This window comes from Salminus brasiliensis, chromosome 9 (assembly GCF_030463535.1).
Source record: "Salminus brasiliensis chromosome 9, fSalBra1.hap2, whole genome shotgun sequence".
Lineage (NCBI taxonomy): Eukaryota > Metazoa > Chordata > Actinopteri > Characiformes > Bryconidae > Salminus > Salminus brasiliensis.
The window spans coordinates 34,945,133-34,969,445 of record NC_132886.1 but is presented as its reverse complement, the minus strand read 5'-3'; the positions used below and the strand labels follow the sequence as shown (position 1 = coordinate 34,969,445).

Here is a 24,313-nt window from a genome sequence, read left to right as displayed (position 1 = left end):
TTTTTACCAAAATGTTCTGTTTTGGTTTCATCTGACCACATGATGTTCTCCCAATCCTCTTCTGGATCATCCATATGCTCTCTGGCAAACTTCAGACGGGCCGGGACCTGTACTGGCTTAAGCTGGGGGACACGCCTGGCACTGCAGGATTTGAGTCCCTCTCTGCGTAGTGTGTTACTGATGGTAGCATTTGTTACTTTGGTCCCAGCTCTCTGCAGGTCATTCATCAGGTCCCTCTGTGTAGTTCTGGGATTTTTGTTCACCGTTCTCATGATGATTTTGACCCCACAGGATGAGATCTTGCATGCTCCCAGATCGAGGGAGATTATCAATGGTCTTGTATGTCTTCCATTTTCTTACAATTGCTCCCACAGTTGATTTATTCACACCAACCTGCTTGCCTATTGTAGATTCACTCTTCCCAGCCTGGTGCAGGTCTACATTTTTCTTTCTGGTGTACTTCGATAACTCTTTGGTCTTGGACATGATTACATTTGGAGTCTGACTGTTTAAGGGGGTGGACAGGTGTCTCTTTTACAGATAACGAGTTCAAACAGGTGCCATTAAAACAGGTAACGATTGGAGGACAGAAGAGCTTCTTAAAGATTGTTACAGGTCTGTGTGAGCCAGAAATCTTGCTTGTTTGTGGGTGACCAAATACTTATTTTTCCACCATAATTTGCAAATAAATTCTTTAAAAATCCTACAATTTGGTTTCCTGGATTTTTTTTTCTCATTTCGTCTCTCATAGTCGAAGTGGACATATGATAAATTACAGACCTCTCTCATCTTTCTAAGTAGGACAACTTGCACAATCAGTAGCCGACTAAATACTTTTTGTATCATGAAGAAATTTAACCAGAACCAGAATTAATTTTATGTGCACAACACTGACTACAGAATGGAGCAGTTCAGAGGCCTTGGCGTAAAAAAAAAAAGTACTGACATTTGGCCACAATAAAAAAAAATGCCTAAAGAGACATGTTATCAGTGACCCAATTTTTAGAACTGTTGATAACCAGTGCATACTAAGCCTTCACTCTCAGCAGGCCTGTGGATGTAACTAAAGGTTGCTTGAAACTTTCATGAAATATAATTATCCACAGGCTACAAAACAAGAAAGCTTGTATGTAATTTGTCTGGATTACAGTCAGTAGAAAACATGTTTGTCACTGATTGAGTGGACATCAGCTGTTGGCCCAAACAACCCGTGTTAAATTGAAGGCCTAATATAGATGGGTTTCCTAGGTTGCACAATTTGGCTTTTTGTAATGTTACACCAGAATGAGTGAGCAGGAGATACAAATTAAGACTTGCAGCAGTAGTTCTACTTCACACCATCAGCGTTGTTAGGAATAAGTCATAGCGGCCTGCCTTTAGTAATCGATGATTCAGCAGGCTCGATTAGGCGCTCATACTGACAACTGGATTAAACTCACTGCCACTGAACTGAGCTTAACTCTGTTCTGAAGCCAGTAATGCTCATCATACTGAGATCCATTGTGCCATTTTTGGCCTTACAAGACTGTACACCACTTTGTACATCTCCAAGTCATTTACATTGATGATAATAAGAGTCTTTCTTTTAAAATGTTGGGGGTCATTTTGTCTAGAAAGCTTGTATAAGGGTTTCTTTGTTCAAATTACATTTGACGTTATTATGATTGAAAGGAATCATGGGATTCCCTCATGTGATATATGGAAAGTCAGATGATTTTGTGGATTTGGAGATGTTGGAGATAAGTTCAAGAATTTGATTTTCTATTTTTTTTGCAGGAACAACACTGGTGCTTACAAGTGCTTAAAATTTGAGCTGCCAGTTTATTAGGTGGGTCTATCTTGTACATGCACCTATAAACCATTTTATCAGAAACACGTACCATAGAGGTGCACTTTGTAAGTTCACAGTTACTGAAAGTAGCCCATCTGTTGCTGCACTATTTTAAAGGTCCCCTTTTTCCTGTCCAGCAATGGAAAGGGACCACCATACCAGATATTATTTGAGTGAGGGAGCAGTCTGAGCATGGTAATGACTGTGGTGCACAGTGACGTTCTTGGGATTTTACCCATTCTGGACCCTTACCTGACACTGCTGTGCTAAGAATGATCCACCAACAGAATAAAATGGTGGTCCCTTTCTTGTGATGAATGGGGTAGAGGAAGACTGATAGTATTGTTCAGCAACAGATGGATGACTGCACCTACTGTACTGTGCAAGTCAGAGCTTCCACAAAACATTAAACGGCCATTAAGTACAATTTTCTTTTTCAGGAGATGTTTCAGAAGAGATAAGTTATAAGTTTAGATTTTCTCAATCCGGAGCTCAAAACATTATTAAAGAATACAGAGAAAAAAAGGCCTGGTAGACCACCAAAATTGCCCCCATCATATAAGCAGCACTTTCATCTTTGAGAGAGAAGAAGAAACTCAAGCTCCATTCTAGATCTGGAAACATCAACCGGTGTTTCTGTCCATCTTTTCACCTTGAGAAGACGACTCAGTCCTGTGGGTCTGAAAAGATGTGGCGCTTATAAAGAAGCTCTGATCAAATCAGACTGCTGAAGCTGTTGATGTTCTCAGAACAATGAATTACCCACCCCAAAATCCGGACCTCAACATCATTGAATCTGTTTGAGGTGTGAAAAAAATATCTGCAGATTTTTGTGCTACTTGACACCATCAGCGTTGTTAGGAATAAGTCATAGCGGCCTGCCTTTAGTAATTGATGATTCAGCAGGCTCGATTAGGCGCTCATACTGATGACTGGTTTAAACTCACTGCCACTGAACTGAGCTTTACTCTGTTGTGAAGCCAGTAATGCTCATCATACTGGGATCCATTATGCCATTTTTGGCCTTACAAGACTGTACACCACTTTGTACATTCACTCATTTGTACAAGCAATTTACATCGCTGATAATAAAGTGTCTTTCTTTAAAATATTAGAAGTCATTTCTCAGAACAACAAATTACCTGCCCCAAAATCCAGACCGTAACATCATTGAATGTGTTTGAGATGACTTGAATAGTGAGAAGCAGAAAATGGAAAATAATAAGTGTCAGAGTTCTGAAGAAACGCTGAAAGTGAGTCTCCAGCAAAGAATAGGCGCTGTGATGAAGGTAAAAGGTGGAATCACTGAACGCTCAAACATCTGACATTAACTGTGTGTCAAACATATAAACAGAACTGTACGTTAAGCTTGTTCCTGGACTATGTCTGATAAAATGGCTCAGGAGTGTAGGTACAGGGATGAGTGTTTAATCATTTAAACCCGCTTTATGTTCTTTATAGCCTTGAGTAGGCGGGCAAGTTGTTTCCTGCAGACGGGAGTCTTTATCACAGTTTGAATACAGGCTACGTCGTGCACAGAATCCACAGCCTCACTCTTTCTTTACTCTCTTTCCTTGTTGCTGTTTTGAAGGTATGTGTATGTGTGTGTGAATGTGTAGGTATGAACAGGGTGCGGTACTGACAGGATCCTGAGAGGCAGACAAGGCGTGACTTAGGACTTGTGAGCTCGGCTTCAGGTGGGCTTGGTGTGTGAGCAGAGCAAGGTGTGGCAGTGAAGCGTGTATGTGTGTGTGTGTGTGTTTGGGTGCGGTTCTTAGGCTCTGACTCAGCCCCCATCTCGAGACCTTCGCTGGTTTGTGTGACGCTCAGGGTGTGACTTGTACACACCGATGGAATCACTGCCTGGAAGAGCTGGATTTTTCTGGATTTTTTTTTTCACCTCTCCCAGCTGGAATTGATCTGTTTGCCGCAGGGCATGTCTTTATCCAGACTGTCTGGCTGTTGGCCTGCATCTCCCTCATGATTCTAGGTGTGCCCGTGCCATGCAATAACAACCACAAAACACAACCGAAGGCCCTGATTACAGTGTAAGTTCCAGAAGGCCTGATCTGACATTTAAATTGTTGTTTTTTTATTTTACAGTATTTAGGACACTAATAGATGCATGCTCTTCATTCGTGATACAGAGGATATGTAGTCAGTGTAAAACCACACAATGGGCACCTATGCAGGTTTTTTTTTTCTTGCCCTGCTGTTGGCATGCTGTGGAACACCCAATCTGGCCACTTTCCATCATCTTCAAAAACAGCTTCAGGGTGGCTCACATCATGTTGCATCTACAGGCCTGGAGAAATATTGAAAAATCCATGAATCTTCCCTTAAAGCTCCTGTTAGCTGGTGTGTTTGCATGTTTCTCCAGGGTGTTTCCCTCCTGTTTCTCTGAATGTTCCTTCCACATGTTCAAACATGAAGCAGAAGATAACCTAAACTGTATGGATCGGTCATTGACCCTTATCATGAACTGACTTGTATCGTTCTACAGTGTAATGCAACAAACGAATGGATCATCAGCCTAAGCTCCCCAAGCATCTACATCTTTGGTTTGGTTTTGTGTAACAGTCAATATGGCAATATGACAATATGGATTTTGAATGATTTCTTTTTTCTGACACAGAATAAGCGTAAAACACACATCTTTCGTAGAAAAAAACAAACATTTGGTGCACATGTCTACAAGTTTGAGGTTTTTCTGAAATCAGCACTGAAAACATTATCCATACATCCATACAGAACATCTAATACTTGGTTAAATGTTCCTAAGTAAATTGGACCTTGACCAGATGCTTTTGATAGCCATCAACTAGCTTCTGGCAGAGTTCTTGATGTTTGATCAACTGAGAGGCTACACCTCTCAATAATTTGTACGAATTTTCTTGAAATCTGCAGTTGTTTAGAAATGGCTCCAAGAGACGCTCCTGACTGTGTAAATCTAAGATCATCCGTCTCAAATCTGTTTTGAGCTCCTAGGACTTTCCCACTGTACTGTGTGTGTTGGTCAATCTTATGAGTGCTGTCAAACAAGCCCTTGGGAACAGAGACGATACCAGCTGTAGTCCATCATGATCACTAACAGGAAATGAAGAGGCCTTGGCAAGTCCAAAATATGTTTTTCAGCACCACACTTTGAATTTGAATTAATAAGATGTATAATATTTACACTGTTTGTATAACTTTGACCCTGTGTTGATTTCCAAAACCCTCTCAAAAGTGAAACATATGCAGCAAACTGCTTTCTATTAAAAGGTGTGTTGTACATACATTCTAAGAGTACAGCTGAAAGAAATGACTAAAAGCTCAATATTGCCATGTCATTAATAATAATTAATGCATGTATGTAAATGTCTGATAACAACAATTAATCTTAATCTTGCTGAAAAAGTTTAAAACTTTCTTGTTATGCAAAGAGAATATGTTGAAGTACATTATCATGTAGTGGTGTATCTGTGGTCTTAATCATCTTGTTGTTACTGTATTGTATAGTAATAAAATAAACAAATCTTTAATTTAAGTTACAAATAACAAGATAGTTTTACAATGGACAGTGCTTTAAGACATTCCACATAAACAGCCATCAAACATCTTGAATCATTTAACACAATAAAACACTCTTACTATTGATGGTGTATGCTGAAAGATAATTACCATATAGCACAAAAATGGTGTCTGTGTGTATATCTCCCTTAACACGTGGCAAACAATAATTTTGCATTTTAAAACCTAAACCTTCAAATATTTGTGTATAAATATATGTTTAATTAGTGGTGGTGACAGGAATCAGGTTTATAGGTAATGCTGATTATGGTAAAAAAAAAATCTGAAAACAAAAAAAAAGTTTATTTGGGTACTATTTAGTTTTACAGCGTTTTAAATACAATAGAATCGTTTTTATGCCAAAAACGTATCTCAAAAGTCAGGTCGGTGGAATTTCAAAGTTGGATTTGGAGGTAAATGGACATTGCTTTCTTTATAAAAGGTAAAGGTGCACGTATTTGTCACTGTACACTGTACAGCGAAATGTGTCCTCCGCATTTAACCCATCTGGTAGTGAACACACACTCACACACACACACACACACACACATGTGTTAGGGGCAGTGAGTACACACACACACCCAGAGCGGTGGGCAGCCAATTCCAGCGCCCGGGGAGCAGAGAGGGTAAAGGGCCTTGCTCAAGGGCCCATGATTCGGCAGCTTGCTGAGCCCGGGAATCGAACCCACAACCCTGTTATCGACAGCCCGGAGCTCTAACTGCTGAGCCACCACTGCCCATGATTTGTTAGAAATGGCCATGGGAAAGCACTGAAGGAAAAACAAACAAACAAACAAAAAACTTTTTATTTAAATCAGGGATTTCAAAAAAGATCTATATTATCTGTGGTGGGTGTAGTGGAGTGGCTAATCATACTGCTGTCCACCAACTGGGGTTAGATTCCCTGTCTAGACAAGGACACCATGGTACCCTAATAAGAGTCCTTGGGCAATACTCCTAACGCTACACTCACCTCCCTGTGTAACATGATTCAAATGTAAGTCACTTGCCTTTATTTATTTATTTATTTATTTATTTATTTATTTATTTTTACCGTGCCACCATCCTGTCCCCTGTGCTTATAATATATGGTCACCACATTTTAATTAGTAAAATAAAGTCAAAATATAGAACATGTTAAAATACCATGACATTTTCTACATTACTCAGTACAAAGTCAAGTCCCGACCCCCCAAGACGCGCCATGATGCATTTCCTGTCAGTGCGCGCCCCTTAGAATGAGCCTCGAGCGCTGGGAAGGCGCGCGCACGAGGACAGGATTTAAAGGCGCGCGCGTGTCGCGAGCCGAGCAGAGCCGTGTGGGAGAGAGAGAGATACGGAGATTGGAGAGTCTACTTTCACCTTTCTGGAAAATGAAGAGCGCTTGGATCTTTATGTTGGCGGTGTGCGTGTGGTACCCAGCTGAAGGAACATTTCGACGTGAGTGGAGTTTTATTCGGTCGACTGACATTAGAGCTACTTTAGCACTTTAATAGCCGGTTTATCTATATCAGCTTCTTTAGGCAGTATTCAGATGCGCTTTTAAAAATCGCTCACCTGAGGCAAAATTACTCTGTTAGAAGTGAAAGTCACCGTGTACTAAAGGAATACCTTCACTAATAGTGTTAGTTCAATAAATAAAGGCTTTTTCATTTTACAATTTTGAGAATGAATGTACATGTGATAGATATAGCTAGTTATAGTGCTAGCTATCTGAGACGGCGTGAGGCGGTTTTCCCTCTAACCGTTTCCTGACAGGTAGCGCTAGCTAGCTAATCAGCTAATCTTACCTACCCAGCCAGCGCTAGCACTAATATTTAAAACGAAATTTGACTGGTGTTTGCTTTCTACAGCAAGTTTAAGCTTGTCTAATCTAAACTGTGTTCACTTCATGAGCTCATCAGAGCGACAAAATGTTATATGTCATATCTAATTTCATTTAAAGGCAAAGAAGCAAAATGTATTTATTTTAGCTAGCTAGTGAAATACCATTGAAATGGTAGCTGTCTATTTATAGTAGGAGGACTCGTCTCCTTGCTGGTCTGGACAGGAACTCCATACGCAGTGCTTGAGCTTCTTATGCTATGTAGCTACTATTAGTTCGGTCTAACAAGTTTAACATTTTAAGGACACTTTTTCTTTCTCTGAGAGACTCTGCACTGTTCAAGGTTTCCCTACAGATCTTCTTCCAGCTCATGAACAGGTTGCTAAATACTTGACAAGTTGGATCAGGAGATTGGGTCTGTAATTACTGCGTCTTATTCTGTTAGTTTAAGGAATGATGCCCAGTTTCACCGCTTTAATCTGTAGCCTGTGGATAGAGTAACTGATAGCCAGTAGCCTAGGGTCTCCTGTGGTACATGGACAGTACAGCTGTCAGTGATGTATGTATGTAAATGTTAATGTGAAAATGACAGACTAGAAAAAAAAAAAATATTACAGACACTTAATCCAGCACTTCTTCATGTGTCTTCTCCATGGGTTTGTTTTTTTCTTGTTGCAGTATTACGTTTTACAGCCGAAACCTCCATCTGATGTTATGTCTGACCGGCGAACCACATTCACGCATTATGACTGGCCCAGTGTTCATTTCCTGCCGTAGAACCGTCACACGTTGAAGTGACATTTACCTTTTCCTTGCATTTATGGCTAGACAAGACTTTGGCTGTTACTTAATTAAACCTGATTACCCGATTTAAAAGATACATTGATGAGGGGTCCATGTCATGGAAAAGTGAATTTCACTCATTTTTGGACATAAGTCTGTTATAGAGTTTTGTCTGTGTCAGGATATCGAGTCACACTGTGTGTCGATAAAGCAATAGAGCACAAAAGGGGACCTGTTTTAGGACCTTGAGTGTTGTATTGCTTTTATACAACAGTTTGGGAAATAAATTATGTCACAGATGAGGCAAAACATTTTGACCACTCAGATGGAGCCAATAACAACTTGGATATCTTGTAATAACAGGACATGTCAGGGTGTGTGATATACTGTAGGTTATCTAACCTACAGTATATCACACACCCTGACATGTCCTGTTATTACAAGATATCCAAGTTGTTATTGGCTCCATCTGAGTGGTCAAAATGAACAGTTGGTTCTCTTAGTCAATGTGTTGGATTTTGGAGAAATGGTCATGCATGAAGGTCTGGTGACTTTAATAATGACCAAAACATTATGACTAGGCAACTAGGTTGAGGCATCTTTGAAATACCAAGGCGTGTTGGGAGCTTCAAGTCAGCAGTACCATCCTACAGTGATCCGAGGACAAACCAAACTCTGGCAACGGGGTGTTTGGCATCCAAGGCTTATCAGTGAGGGCAACAAAGACTATCCCATCTGGTCCAACCCGACAGAAGTTCTACTGTTTCAGAAATGTTTATTGATCGTTAGCATTGGTGCAGCTGTGATGTGCTGAAATATTTTCATTGTCTTAAATTAAGTTAACTTACTGACATCTTCATAGGCTGTTGGAGTTATTGTAATGGTTTTAACAACAGATGCTGCCCAAGCTCTTAGTAAGCAAGCCAATGGTCACAGTGTCTTCTCTAAGAGTGAGAGGAAGAGACCTTGAGAGGAATCAAGTCTGAAAAAAGAGAAACTTCTCTGGTCAACACTGGATAGCAAAACATATAACAGCAGGTTGCTCAGAGGAATGGCCTACTTATAAATCTCTTCTAGTGAAAAGCCCACTATTATTTGTTATCTTATTGTTTTCCAAGTTTGTAGTTGAAACAACATTCCTTGGTAATGCATTTTAAGAGTTTTCTTTAATAAAATAGACCCTCGTATTTTTCATTTCATCACTTTTTTTGTATTATAAAATAGACATTCATATTTTTGCAGTTTAGTATTTCAGAAGTAGTAGTTTGTTGTTTTTCATTTAGGTTAATGTTTTATGGTTTCCCCTATTGAAAACTCGGATTAACAGATTAATCATCAGCAAATTTAGGGGACTTCTTGATTACCGAATTTATGAGAGACAACCCTTAAAAAGACCAAATCTACATCAGTAAGAAGGTGTTCATATTAGGCTGGGTGATATGGTAAAAATACTATATCATGATATTTAGTGATTTTTTTCACTTAACACAATATTTATTATGATACATGCAGTCAAAAACTAAATACATCAGTAGCAACAGAATCTTAAAAACTACTGTTCAGATACCCTCCTTTTCTGAACACAGTGATTTTTATTAAACATCTACTGCACTTCATCTAATTAAACATGTCTAATTACACTGTTTGTAATGAAATGTGCAGTTGGGCTGTGTTTATTAAGCTCCAAAATTGTCCGCATTATGCTTAGAATAGCATATTGTGTATCAAAATGATAAAAGGTATCACAATAGGATAACATATTGTCATATTGCCCAGCTCTAATAGTCCAGTTCATATTTGTTCCCCATGCCACCTTTTCCAACCAGCCTGGGTGAGAATGAGTAAGAAGATGTTCTTCATATTTGTTTTCCACAGCTATCACTGTGGTGGAGACAGGGCTTTGATTCCCCTCTGCCACCTTTGCCAACCAGCCTGAGTGCGAATGAGTCAGTGTGGCGTGAGGGCATTAGTAAAAACGGTGTGTCTGCCTTCAGAGGATGAGGTGTGCACTTCATCATGTTGATTATACCCGATTGTGCTGATTGGCTCAAACCTGTGGTAAATGGCCTGCAAGAGAAAACCTGTCTCATCCCACAAAGCCTGCTCCAAATGCTGAATTTTAGGCCTCACATATTCAGTATATCGACAAGAGTAAGTTTGTTTCCGTTAATCCCAGGTGATCTTATGTGGACACAGCTGTGGTTGACTTCCCTTAAACATGACGACCCTTTACGGACTTGCATGTCTTTTAGGTTCCCTTGATCCTCTGTCATTGTCTGTTCCACTTAGTGAATAGTTTGTGGCTTTGAGTAATTGTACATTGGGCATTACTTGTACTTGGAAGAATGTAGGAGCCGACCTCAGGGTGTGGCATAACACTGTGTTTGCGCTTATTTGCACCCAGATTATAGACAGGTTTGTTTTGAGAGTTTTGATTGTCATGTCATTTGCAGCTGCACAGGTAGTACTTAGAATAAATTGTGTAGAGAAATATTAACCACATGGCAGCATTTGTTTTATAGCAAAAACAGGTTGTGACATAGCTAAATCAGACATGACCATTATTGTAAATATTTACATTATTTTATGTTAATATTTAGCAGATTGTTAGGCAGAGCCGCTTGAAGATCAGTAGAAGAACAGTACTGCTTTTCCAATGTCGATAGCAATATAAAAACTAGGATAGGAAAGCTTTTAGTATAGCCTTGTAGATTGTATTGCCTATAGAATGTGACCAAAGAGTGCTTTGATGTTAAGGTTAATTTATCAGATAGGTCAAGTTGAGAAATCCTTCTGAAAGAACTTCTCATAAGATTGCTCGAAAGACAAATCTCGTTTGACTGCAAAACCCCTTTAGGAAGCTTAGCAGACTTTGGAGTGTTAGCGTACTGTTCTAAAGTGCCACAGCACTGTAGATATATGACTTTCATGAAAGAGGTCTAAACAAACCAAATGTATTTAGGAGTCATGTAGACTGATGAGGTTGTGAGTGACATGTGAGTGCATCGGCCGTGCTTATGTTGCAGCTAGTGGCATTGGGAATGTTTTACTGCACGTTCTGGAGGAAACATCAATCTGCATAAAAAAAAGGTGAAAAGGGGTTGACTTGCTGGCTACAAAAAGTGCAAGGGTAAAATACAATACATGCCAAAACAGATGTTACTATTGACAAAGCAGGGTGCCTGAATTTTATTGACGTTTGACTCCTTTTTTGTTATTTTGAAATTGTTAAGTATGGAAACGAAAAAGGTTATCTTGTGGAAGATATTAAAGAAATTTACTTACACTCTAATCTATCAGTAACCTGTAACTCCACTCTACCTGTATCTAGCATTTCCAATGCCACTGTACCTCTCCAATCAAGCATTTTCTGTTGATATCAACCCAGTTCCAACAACCTGTTTATACTGATATGTTGTCTTGTAACATTATAAGTGAACATTACATTATATACATTATATATTATATATTATATACATGATATACCGGTTGCATTTCTACCTGTTTATAAATATGGCTTGAATGTGAATGTATTTACTGTGCCCACTATGACTGTATTATTTCTGTTGACCTGACATGTTGTCTAAATAATTGCTGTCGCTTTGTGTGCTGCCAATGTTCAGTTAGCATAGCATAATATAAAAAAGAAGAAGTTCCTTATACAGTCATTATACATTTTACTTTTACATGTCTAACCAGAAATTATCACTGCTCTGTTTCCTTGCAGCCTCTGCGAGCTGTGTGTGTAATGGTAAGGCTTTGTACTGTGTGCGAGACTACCAGGGGCTGCGCTGTGAGAACTGCCAGGATAACACAGAAGGCAGGCATTGTGAAAACTGCAAGGAGGGCTACTACCACCTGAGGGCAGGAGAGCGCTGCCTTCTTTGCAACTGCAACTCTGTAGGTAAGGATCTGTTGGAGTATGAATATTTGTCCACCGTCCTCTGGAACGAACAGAAAAGTGTGTATGCTAACCTGCTACTTATTTCTTCAATAAAAGGGAAATAGAATTATATAGATATAGAAAGTATTACATTTGAAATTGGTGCTTTTCCAATTGTTCCAACCCTGAATTACTAGCCCTAGGTAGCAATGATGGGAGATCAGTGAAGCATCATAATGATTCTGTGTTATTTTAAGGTAAATATATACATTATACATCATTTTGGTTCACAGTGCTTTTTTCATTTATTTAGGATCTGTGGGGCCTGGATGCAACAGCCAGGGCCAGTGTGTGTGTAAGCAGGGTGTGCAGGGAGCCAAGTGTGACCAGTGTACTAACGGCGCTCCTGTTACGTCTCAGGGCTGTGAATTACTGAGGTAAGCGACAATTCATACACATAATAATGAAAGTAAACAGACCATGTTAAACAAAAGGTGTTTAATTGAATGAATGTTTTCTGTCTTCAGGCAAAATATGTGTTTCTGTAATGGTCATTCAGATGACTGTTCCCTGGCTCCAGGTTACTCAGTTTACAATATTACTTCAGCTTTTGATCAAGGTGAGTTAGAGATCAAGGTGCCTGTCAGTCAGTTTTTCATGATTAGATTAAACCACTAAACATCTGGAAATGTCTTGCTGACTGAGTAAAAACGTTGTGGCCCGCTCACAGGTACGGAGGGTTGGCGAGCTGTCACTGCTCAGGGTGTGAATCCGTCCCAGGTGCATTTTCGCTGGTCCCCTGCCCACAGTGACCTCGAGGTCATTTCCAAAGACGTGCTCCCTGTTTACCTAATGGCTCCAGGTGAGAGCAGTTCAGCTTATTTGTACATTTCTTTTATATTAATATATTTTACATATTAATATTTTAGTTTGATTACAATTAGAAAACAGTTTAATGCATCATGAACATTTTATCATTTTGATTTCATTATTTTATAAATGTCAACCAGGTTAATATAGTCTTAAAATTCTCAGTTTTTAAATGTTTATTGTTTGATGTTTTGGTAACTGATTGCAGTTTAGTTTCTGACTGTATTAATATATTCAGTTTTGTTATATAATTATATTTTATTTATTTCAGTTTTAATATTAGTTATCAGTAATATGGCGAATATATTGTCCAAAAAAATTTTATATTTCATGAAGCATGCTCAGATAAGTTACAAGCTGTATGAAATTATATAACCATTCCTTACCCTAATCTAAAGTTTGCCTTATCACAAATGAGATGAACAAACTTGCTAAAGACATCACCATGAAAAATTCACTGTGGGTGCACTACTCCTTCTCTCACTGTCTGTGTTATGTTCAGTCCAATATCTAGGGAACCAGGTTCTGAGTTATGGCCAGACACTGTCCTTCTCGCTTCGTCTGGACAGAGGTGTCCGCTATCCCTCTTCCTCAGATGTTGTGTTAGAAGGAGCTGGACTGAAAGTGTCTGCCTCACTGGGAAACCTGAGGAATGTCATACCATGTGGAAGAAAAATCACATACACTTTCAGGTATTTATTGTATTTGCAAAGCCATTGCTAGAGCTAGCCACATTATTGTTTGAGCTCTTTGCTGCTTTTCAGAGTTATAGATTATTAAAAAAACAACTTGAAAGACAATTTCTGTTTGTATGTAGGATTGTCACTATGTTATTGTAATTCTGGAATCTTACGTAAGGGTCTTGATAATATGCTATGATACACTGAAGCAATTATTAGGAAAGGAACCTTTATCTCACTACTCATTAATTACAAGTAGTTTTTCATAATTTCTACCAGTTTCTTCATTTAACTCAAATGAACAGGCCCCATTATGAACATTTGAGGAAAACCCTAAATTGTCAATTTCAGTACTTTCTTAGAACAGGGATGCCCAAAGTTGGCCTGTGAGGATGCTTTGCCCACATATTCTCCTAAACTCTTGAGAGAAGACATTTTATACCATGTATGACTTCTTATTGTCCTTTTAGAATTTTTTTTCAAATTTGCATTTCTTATTTGCTCCGAAACAAAACAAATCCTTAATAAAATAGAATGACAGGGAATCTTTGAAACCTTACAAAAATTAACATATAAACACATCTACATCTACACACAGAAACACAAGAACCCACATACAAGCTCAGAAAATATAAAAAATGAATGAAAGAACAATGACAGTGTTTATAATAAAGTGTATGTTGAATCCTGCGACTCTGCAAATTAATTTCTCTAAAATACAGTTTATTTATTTTATATATTTGTACACTGTCATTATTTCCATAGGTTGAATGAACTGCCGGACAGCAAATGGAAACCCCAGCTTTCATCAACAGAGTTTCAGAGACTTTTGAGTGACCTTACAGCCATTAAGATCCGGGCCACATTTGGTGAAGATGGTGAGTATGCCTGATGAGCTCTGTTCATATATTTGCAAGTGCCAAAACGTAAAGCTTTTCCCACTGAATGCTGTGCCAGATATTCTTTTTTTATTTAACATGCAGTGCAAATATAACATTTAGATTTGAGAGTGACTGTTTTGTTTCATATATCTTTGTCAGGACGTGGTTATCTGGACAATGTCGCGCTGGGTTCAGCTCGACTGGGTTCTGGCACCCCTGCAGGCTGGGTGCAGAAGTGCCGTTGTCCAGCAGGTTATGAGGGGCAATTTTGTGAGCGCTGCGCTGCAGGGTATAGGAGAAGTAACCCTAGCAATGGTCACCGTAGCCCCTGTGAGCCGTGTACCTGCCGAGGGGGAAGCTGTGATCCTATAACAGGTGAAGTGCTCAGCAGTTAAATGTCAGAAAAGACACTTTTACTCATAAACTGCTCAATTATATAAATCCAAGTTAGTTGCAGATACACGTATATTGTAATATGTGATTCTAATATTATGTTAGATTCCTTCAACTTTCATTTGAAATAATGCTGCAGCTTGCTCCTGCTGAAGTTTAATTGAAAAACAGAACATTAATAGTTTCTCTTTGTATATGATCTTTGTAGGAGATTGTTACCCAGCTGATGAGACAAATAACAGACAGCCCTGTCCATCTGGTTACTATGAGAACCCTCGGCAACCTGGCACCTGCCTAAAGTGCCGTTGCCCTGAAGGGTATGACTGCTTAGTTACCCCAGGGACCCTGGATGTGATTTGTAACTGCCCAGTTGGCACTACAGGTGAGTAACAAGCAACATTTCCACAAGCGACGGAACGTCATGCAAAACAAAAATAAAGAAATGTCCTCAATTTTTGAATTGCTTTCTGTTGCATTTTAATGAAGAACAAGCAGTATGTGTGCTGTGTCAAAGTTAATAATGCAAGCTTGAATTATGTCTTCTGCTTATAACAGGCTCCCGCTGCCAAAACTGTGACGACGGTTTCTATGGTGACCCCCAGGGAGAGAGCGGCATTCAGCAACCGTGCCGCCGTTGCCAGTGTAACGGGCACTTGGACCCAAATGCTGTGGGCAACTGTGACCGCTTAACAGGAGAGTGTTTAAAGTGTCTGAACAACACCACAGGTTTCTACTGTGAGAGCTGTGTGGAAGGATTCTACCACAGCAAACCCACAGATGCCTGCCAGGGTAACACTGAGACACATGAGTGAATCACATTAATAATTTGTGTCAGACTACTGCAGTGCACTGTAGTGACACTAACAGTTGTACTGGTGTTCTTTTTGTTTTCTTCTCTGTCTACAGCCTGCAACTGCAACCCACAGGGGTCAGTGTTCAAATACTGCAGTGACCAAGGCCAGTGCAACTGTAAAGAAGGTTTTGAGGGTCACAAGTGTGAGAAGTCCACATGTCCTTCCTGCTTCAACCCTGTTAAGAGCCAGGTGGGGGAAATGTGTTCTTGATACATGCATATAAAGACATGTGCATCAATTACATTTTGTATTGTTAGTAAGTTAATGTAAGATATGTAATATGTAAGTTAATGAAGAGAACACTGACTGTGAAGAATTATAGTCCCCATGAAAAGGAAGTGATACAAACTACACTCAGGTAAGAACACTAATGACAGGCAATCTTGACAGTTGGCCTCTACTTAACCAAGTTTAAGTCGCTACAGCGCTTAAACTCAAGTGGTGTACTGCATTATTACAACATGCAGATTTACCATCTAGTGAATTGGAAGTGCTTCAGATATCTTATGCTGTAACCCATCACAGGCTTTACACAGTGTTTTCTTGTGCAACTGCTTTGGTGTCTGCTGATGCCTTTTTCTGACACATCATGTAGTGTTACACAGCAGGGGACTACACAAATAAACAGCACTTGGCTTGAAATGGAGCTCACACAAATAAGCTGTTTATGGATTTAAGATCAAACAGGTCGACATATTCCAGTACCTAGACATTTGAAGAAAAAAAAAAAACCAAACAACAGTTTTACAGTGATGCAACCTGTAGCAGCCCGCTCGCCCCAGTTCGTGCCACTCTGTTACGGCATCTCTCTGTCCCACAGCTCTGTGCTCTGCAAGAGTAATGACCCACAGAGAGAAGGGACGGTGGGAAATGGGGTCAAGCCAGCAGTGGAAACACATATTATGTGATATTTAGGCTGGCAGGAGGCAGTGTGACAGGGAGATGGGGTTGAGGGGATTAACGAGACACAGCCAGCCTCTGCTTGCCGCTCACTAATTTCTGTCATGTCTTTGTGAGACATTCACAGCAGATTGGTCCATGCGCTCATGTGAGGAATTAGCTTTGTGGATAAAGGGCACCAGTCATTCGAGACAAACAGAATTGCTGCTGTTTTGTTTAACGCTGCTGTCATGTTCACGCCTTGAATGTATTAAAAGGCCAGTTGCCTTTTTCACATTTCTTGTTCTGCAAAATTGCTTGTTAAAGGAAGGTAAAGAGAGAGAGAGAGAGAGGTTTCCTTATGACAGTGATGACATAAGTCATTTTGGTTTATGGCATAAGCAAAATCCCATTCAAACACGTAGAAGATGTCTACCTAATATTAAAAATATAGCGTTTACTGTGACAGAAAACATCTGTTTTTTAGCATTTAAGTTGTGTAAGAAGAGCTGTATCTCTCCTGATGAGGTGGTTTTTAAGTGCGTAGTAGGAGTGTTGTTTTCCTACGTAGGGTGATGTAACTGCAGGTTGCTGAGGAGCTGATTTTAAATGCTGGATGTGTGGGTGGAATTAAATGTGGCATTAGCCCAGACATCAGCATAGCTTTGGCATTTATCTACAAAATAATCTTTTTTTTTCTTCTACATACAGAAGCCTAGAGTAGGTATCATACCTAAACCCAATTAAGCTAGAACATTGCCTTACATGCTTTGTATGTATAATACAAAAAATATGAGGGGAGTAACAGCATATTATCAAAATATAATTTGTTCGTTTGGAAATTACTAGCAGGGCTAATGGCTGTGTATTTGTGTTGTTTTGACGAGCAGATGGAGAAGTATGCCCAGAAGCTGCAGGAGCTGGAGGCTCTTTTTAATGGAATGGGCACTGGAGGTGTGTACAACACAGATGCAATGGAGAAAGCCCTCAGCTCTGCTGAAGAAATGGTGCAGTCCATGCAGAAGAGAGCAGATACACTCAGTGGTAACCCAGTTGTTTCCTTTCTGTTCATGCCATGCAGTTTTTTCTTTGCCAGATCCAGCAATGGAGGCCTGTACAGCTTTGTGTCTTCTCTGTTCTAACACTCCTGACTCATATCCTTCTGAATCACTGTGTGAGCATGAGAGAGAAAGCATGAAACTGTGCAGTGCAGAGGGAGCTCAAGGACTGAAATTGAGAAGCAGTGCTCTGTTATTTACTATGTCAGTCAGTCACATACCACTTAAAGTGGCAGTTTGGCAAAAAAATTAAATCACCAAAGTGTTCTAGTGCAAAACTAAAAAAGCAATGAGATGAGATGTCTTGCTTGACTAACTGCAACTGAAGTAAGGAAAGAAATAATGTGAATTACTTGCAGCTGCAGTCATGCAAATTTACATACACATCGACAGTCATGGACTGTCATGGCAATAATAGGATTTCAACAAACTGTTCTTTTTCTGGGTTAGAATGACTGTACATACATTTTGAATTAAACAAACAAGAATTTCTAATTCTCTAATTCTAAAAAGTTCAAATTCTCTCTAATTTGTTAAATTGTTTTAAAATGTTTTAATTGTTTTTTTTTATCTTAAATCAACACATCTAGCTGGTTTGAGGTTATGTTGTAAAATTGTATGGTAGTCCTTTGTGCAATGTACTAGTTCCACTGGTTGCAACTAGAACATGTTGCTACCGCCACCATGCTTGACAGCTGCTACAGTGCTCTATATATGCCTTATGCCTGTAGACAGTGACACTGGCGTTACAGCAGCTGTATCTATAATTGTGACACTGTGTTTATTTCAGAAACCCCCCTAAAATTGAAAGCTGTGCAACAAATTCATGTTTGTTTTTATTAAACATTTACGGTCTTACCCAGAAAAACCAAAGATCAAAGAAAACATTGAAAACACAATATTGACATAACATTCATGTTCATGAGCTTTTGCAAACTCTTATGGAATACTTCATCACATTTCTCTCTTAACTTTATGTTTGATAAGATGATGAATATTATTAACTGATCTTTACACTGATGTCCCTCAGACACAGAGTCACGTCTTTATACCAAACTGTCATTACTCGCCGGCACCCAGTCGAGACAGGAGGGAACACTTCAGAGCATCTCGAAGACTGTTGAGAACATTGGCAAGCAGGACCAGCAGTACAAGACAGCAGCTGCTGATGTACAGAAGCTCATCAGTGACATCAGACAGAATTTGTTCCAGGCCAGACAAGACTTAAATAAAGTTGTAAGTATCTCTGGTTCAGTCTTCAAGCTTCTTTTACAGACATATTGATCTAGAGATAAAAACATTTGGAGAAAGAATTGTCATATTAATGTTACTGCTGGATTTATTTTTTAGGACTTCCCCTTACGTGATGCAGAGGCAGGTAACAACAACATAAACAGTTTGGTTCAGAAAGCCACGGATCTTGCTGAACAGTGAGTGGAACTGTCCTTTTTGAGATCGATATCTTATTTTCCAGTATATTTTTTTTATTTCACCATACTATTGAGTTTTTATTTACACTGCTGACCTCATTGTGTTTTGTTATGCTAGGCACCAAAGTGAGGCGGCAACAGTGGAGCGGACTGCAAATAACTCTCTCTTGGAGGCAGAGAAGGCCTTGGCCCTCGTCAGTGGGATTGTCAATGGGGAAAACAAAGTCAAGGAACAGATCAACAGCCTCAAAAAACAGTGAGTGATTTAGGCACTGTCACCTACATTCAACTGCAGTCCTCACGATCTGTTTGACAAAGTTTTTTTTTTTTTTTTTAGCCAATTCAAGTGAAGCGTATCCATTAGCAAAAGAGATTAGCTATTGTGCAGTACTTTTTAGCTGTTTTGAGAAATTTTGCTTTGTGAAGTATCCCACTGAGCTTATACACTACCCTATAATAATCACAACCAACAAGCAAAGATTTAATGCTTTGGTGTTCCTGTGGCAGGTACAAGACAGATGTGGCTCTGGTGGACGCCATGCAGAAGCAGGCTGCTTTTGTGAGCGGTGCTGCCCAGGCGGAGAGCAAGGTGGCAATGGACACACTAAAACTAATTTCTGACCTTGAGAAGAACATTACCACAATTCCTGAGGTATGAGCCAGTATGATTTGAGTGCTATTGGTTTCAGAATTTTGGTTCTTTGATTTACACTGGACTGGTTTTACAATAATATAGCTAACAAGTAATTGGAGCCATACCCTGCCAGTCAGCATCCTGTAAACAAACTGCTTGATATTAAGAAGTATAAAGTCAGGTTGTTACTCTGGTGTGCATCATTCCTATATTAGAAAATACAGGTGTAAACTGAAGTAACGACAAAAAACGCTGCAGTTGTGCTCTTCGGAAAACAAATTCTCAGAACCACAAAGTCAGTAACATGTTGAATTTAACATTGCTGTGCATTTAATAGACATCATAAGGCTTGTAGCCTCACTAGAATACCTCCAAATAATCCAGCAGACTTGGTTAAATGAGGCTAGCTGAGTTTCTGTGGCAATAGTATTGTATATTTAAGGTGGTTGGTGTCATTTAACAGTGTTACTCTACACTGCTAAAATGTACACAAAAACAAACATAAGGTTTGAGTTTTGAAAATTCCATTTATTTCTCTCAAATCAAACTTACATCCAGAAATCTATCACTGACCTCTCTCCCTCATTACTGTGTGTGATGGTAAACAACACTGTTGGCTGACAGAATGGGTAGTTCTGTCAAGTGTATTAAGCTGTCTGAGTGTTTTAGATATTAAGTTTCCATCTTTTGTTATCTACATTAGCACTGTAGTTAACAAGTCAGGAGCCACCAGACCTGCAACATGCCTAATGCTAATCAGTGGGAAATATGCTTTCATTACTAGTTCGCAACACTGGCAAAACTAAAGAGTCACTATATTTGGGCTGGACAAGGATTCATGTTTTTGGTGTGACCTGAATGTCAAAGGAAGATTTAAAGGTTTTCTGCCTGCTTGTTTTTGGTGCCTGTTAGTTGGCAGTGATGCAGAAAAGATGCTGGTGTTCTCATGAGTATAGTTTTATTATGTTAGTGATAGCTAAATAACTCTGAAATGAAATACTGCAATTAGGAAGAGAAGCATGAGTCAGCATGAAATGTGAGATTCATTCTGCATCATATTAATGAGAGAATGAGAAATCTGGAGCAGGTCCCTGTAGATGTGGGCTTGTGTGAGCAATTGTGTGCGCATGTGCTGGTGTTTGTGTTTGCCATGCTCGTGTTCAGGCCCTGGTGTGTGTGTGAGTGTGTGTGCAATTGAACCATGTTTTAATTAGCTGTTTGTGAGCATACCTCTCTCCCTCTTCCTCTCTCTCTACAGAGCAACATAGTCGACTTGGTTGCCAGATTTGACAATCTAAAGGATTTATTAGCAAGTAATGTAACAGGCTACCAGGAGCTGCAAAAGGATATTTTGGCTGAGCAGAAAGAGACAGAGAACCTGCTCAATAAAGCCAGAACTGCCCAGCAGGTAAAGAAATAACACATTAACTTAAGTATAATGGCAATGGTTGTTAAACAATAAAATATTATTGTCTTTTTCAATGTCATATTTTGGTAATCAAACCATATGTAATTGTAGAGAAGCTTACCCTCTGTGCTTTGTTTCTAAGATTCAGGATAAGTTGCTTGCCAGGGCTAACGCTGCCAAGGCAGAAGCTGACCAAGCTGTGAAAAGTTTTGCCAATCTTGATAGTGTGGACCAGGCTCTTGACAAACTGAGAGGTAAGGACAGAATTTTGGTCTGGTGCTTTACGAAGGTGCTTTACTATATTTACATTTTATATATATATATATATATATATATATATATATATATATATATATATAATATAGACAAGTAGTGGTTGTTTTAACAGCAAATCTTTTTGTTCATTTAGGATTTGAAGGCCAGCTCAATAGTGGTAAGGCTTTAGCTGATGAAGCCCTAGGTAAACTGCCCATCATCAACAACACCATTCAGCAGGCCAAGGCTAACAACGACAAAACTCGGGTTGTTCTGGGTGCTCTGAGCAACTTCAACGATGCTCTGGGCAACATTGAGAAGCTAAACAGCACTCTGAATAAAATTGAGGTATGAAAAATTACTTTTGCCAGGCTTTTAGAGATTTAAGATTAATGAGAAGCAGCCCTCCAATTTTGTTAAAAGGCCTAAGCATATTGTTAGATAAATACAAACTGTTAACTGATCTTCACACTTATAATTTGACAGTTTTGTTCACATGTGATTTGTTTTCTTCCGTAAGAATTTGTACTTACTAAGTAAATGATAAATAATAATTATATAAATAATATGAATATGAATTTACATCATATATTTGTCATTTATATTCATGATAACAATATTATAAATAGGCTGTTTCTTGTTTACTTTCACCTTCATTGTCAAAGCTTACTAAAGGCCTCAATTCTATTATTTTTATTACTTTGATTTACAGTATTTTTTTTTTTCAAAATTCCAAAGACAATAAATAATTAGACAAGCAAATGATACATTCTGTAAAGACCTTCCTGATGAATGGATGCATAAAAAAGTTTTGTAGTATATATATTTTAATGTAAATATTTATATACATTTATTTTTTATATATTTGTGCTTTAAAGATCCACCAGCACACAAAACAAAAAAATGCATTTTTTTGCCTAGCACCACAGGGTTTTAGCATTTAGTTGAAAAAATAGATGGTTTCTCTATTGCTCTCATGCTTCAGTGAATACACTGAATAAAGTGTCGCTGGAGCAAATCGTCAGTGACGTTTCCAGAACGGAGCCGTGAGGCCACTCTGAAAAGTGGGTACACAAACTTGATGAATTAGCTCAAGTGGCTCTTCTTTGTGTCTCCTCAGAAAATGTCTGGCTCCCTCCCGCCCTCCTCAGATTATCTGACGACAGCCAGCATGCTGAAGGGAAGCATGGAGGGACTGAATACTCAGGCAGGCTTGACCATGGACCAACTGACTGAAGAGAGAAAGAGGGCAGATCTAAACAGAAAACTGGCAGAAGCGGTAGGACACGAAACCATCTGTGTTTGCATGGAACTCACATCACAACATAGGTTAAACAGAACAGAGTGCTAAATCTCTTTTGCTTCTCTCTCCAGGTTAACCAGGAGGCCAATGAAGCATACAAACGTGCAACAAACACCAGAAATGCTGTTTCAGATACTTTGAAAACAGTCAACGACCTTCTAGGTGTACTTGGTGAGTCTGAAAACTCGATAACCAAGCTTACTGTTGTAAAACTAATTATCAATGATCAATGATGATCTCGTCAAGTTCACAGTCTGCAGTCACTTTGCCCTTTGTGATATGGACTTTCGGTTTAAGTTTCAAAACTGTGTAGATCAAGGCTGATTTTACATCAAACCCTTCTCATGTTCACGCCAAAACACAATTTTAATATAGTTCAAACTAAATTTAGCTTCTGTATTTAACCCAACTTTTGCAGTAAACACACACCCAGACTAGGGCCAATGAGCACATTGACCAGAAATTGGGGGTTAGGTGTCTTGCTCAAGGATCCCAGTATCTGCCAATCCAAGTGATCAAACCTTCAGTCCCAAGCCACTTTGGCTGCCCCAAAGTTTACGGTAGGGTGCAGATTCCAAAAAATAATCGATTCTGATTCCACACATTCAACTCCAAACCAGCTTTAGAGAAATTCACAGAGCAGTGTGACGTCTGACGTCACTGTATAGACACTTCCTATGACCCACGTATAGAAAAAGAAATGCTTTCACATGACATATGTCAAAAGTCTGGCTATATGTTATGTTGGACAAAGTTAAAAACAAAATGACAATAAATTTGTAATAAAAATAGGCCTTACAATAAAACAGCATCACTAAAGCTGAAACATTTACCCACCTGATAGAGCCAACAAAGAAGCATCAGATATAGTTTACACTGCTATTGTTAGCAAAAGTAATTTAATTAGTGTTAGCTCCCCAAATTGCCTTTAAATTTCATATATAATTAAACTGCCATTCTGTCTCCCTGAAGATCATCCCTAGGTGAGCTCACATATAGTTAGTGTGTCAGGATTGTTTTATAATACCATCAATCATAATCGTGTTTCTTGTACTTACATCACCAGGAAACATAAATCTGTGTTTTCTCTCTAATTCCTTTAATATTCCTTGTGTTTTTTTTTTACATATACACAACACATTGCTGTATAAATAAACTTTTGAATAGCCAATTGACGATATATATTTTATCTGTATTCCCCCTCTCATTTTGTAAACTGGTACTAATCTTCGGCAATTCCCCTTCCAATTAATGTGCTTTTCTCCTCCCACACAACTTAACATGGCACAAACACGTAACCATGCATTTTCCACTGTTTCACTTCAGTAGGAGAAGCTTTACAAGCAAAAGCTAACCAGCAAGGGAAAACTAACACAATCAGAAAAACCAAAGGCCAGCAAACTAGCTATTCTGATGTTCATCTATCCACTCATACTTTCTTTAGGATTTCTTTACACAAAAGCTGGATAATAACACATCAGTCACCTCTAAGGCACCACTTGCATTTCATAGAGCTAAGATTCTTGGACAGAGGGATTGGAATATTAAGACCACATTCAGATACTTTACACTGGTCTGATTAGCAGTTTTTAGACAGTTTTAGACAGTTGAGTGTTTTTCATATTTATTTTTTAATCCATTGCTTTTTTTATTTATAATAAAACACAGCTTGTTTGCTTGGAGCATATCTTTGAAAAGGAAAACATGTATACTTGACTCCATTGATTATGATATGTAATATTAAGACTTCCTTAAAATCCTTTCTACTGAAACGTAATAAAAGCAGTTATTACT

The 24,313-nt window shown here is 38.9% G+C and overlaps 1 protein-coding gene across 1 annotated transcript in view; it reads left to right on the top strand.

Moving 5' to 3' along the window:
* The first annotated feature begins 6,709 nt into the window (after window positions 1-6,709).
* The window catches only part of lamc2 (laminin, gamma 2), an 18,900-nt gene continuing 1,296 nt past the window's right edge, over window positions 6,710-24,313 (top strand). Inside the window, exons 1-21 of the mRNA XM_072688260.1 lie at window positions 6,710-6,823; window positions 11,719-11,895; window positions 12,188-12,311; window positions 12,402-12,493; window positions 12,605-12,736; window positions 13,247-13,436; window positions 14,190-14,302; window positions 14,465-14,680; window positions 14,907-15,080; window positions 15,254-15,487; window positions 15,605-15,741; window positions 17,322-17,475; window positions 18,520-18,725; window positions 18,840-18,919; window positions 19,038-19,175; window positions 19,427-19,571; window positions 20,812-20,961; window positions 21,104-21,215; window positions 21,371-21,564; window positions 22,337-22,495; window positions 22,591-22,690. Coding sequence (XP_072544361.1) covers window positions 6,757-6,823; window positions 11,719-11,895; window positions 12,188-12,311; window positions 12,402-12,493; window positions 12,605-12,736; window positions 13,247-13,436; window positions 14,190-14,302; window positions 14,465-14,680; window positions 14,907-15,080; window positions 15,254-15,487; window positions 15,605-15,741; window positions 17,322-17,475; window positions 18,520-18,725; window positions 18,840-18,919; window positions 19,038-19,175; window positions 19,427-19,571; window positions 20,812-20,961; window positions 21,104-21,215; window positions 21,371-21,564; window positions 22,337-22,495; window positions 22,591-22,690 — 3,094 coding nt within the window. The 5' untranslated portion in view covers window positions 6,710-6,756. The remainder of the gene's footprint in view (window positions 6,824-11,718; window positions 11,896-12,187; window positions 12,312-12,401; window positions 12,494-12,604; window positions 12,737-13,246; window positions 13,437-14,189; window positions 14,303-14,464; window positions 14,681-14,906; window positions 15,081-15,253; window positions 15,488-15,604; window positions 15,742-17,321; window positions 17,476-18,519; window positions 18,726-18,839; window positions 18,920-19,037; window positions 19,176-19,426; window positions 19,572-20,811; window positions 20,962-21,103; window positions 21,216-21,370; window positions 21,565-22,336; window positions 22,496-22,590; window positions 22,691-24,313) is intronic.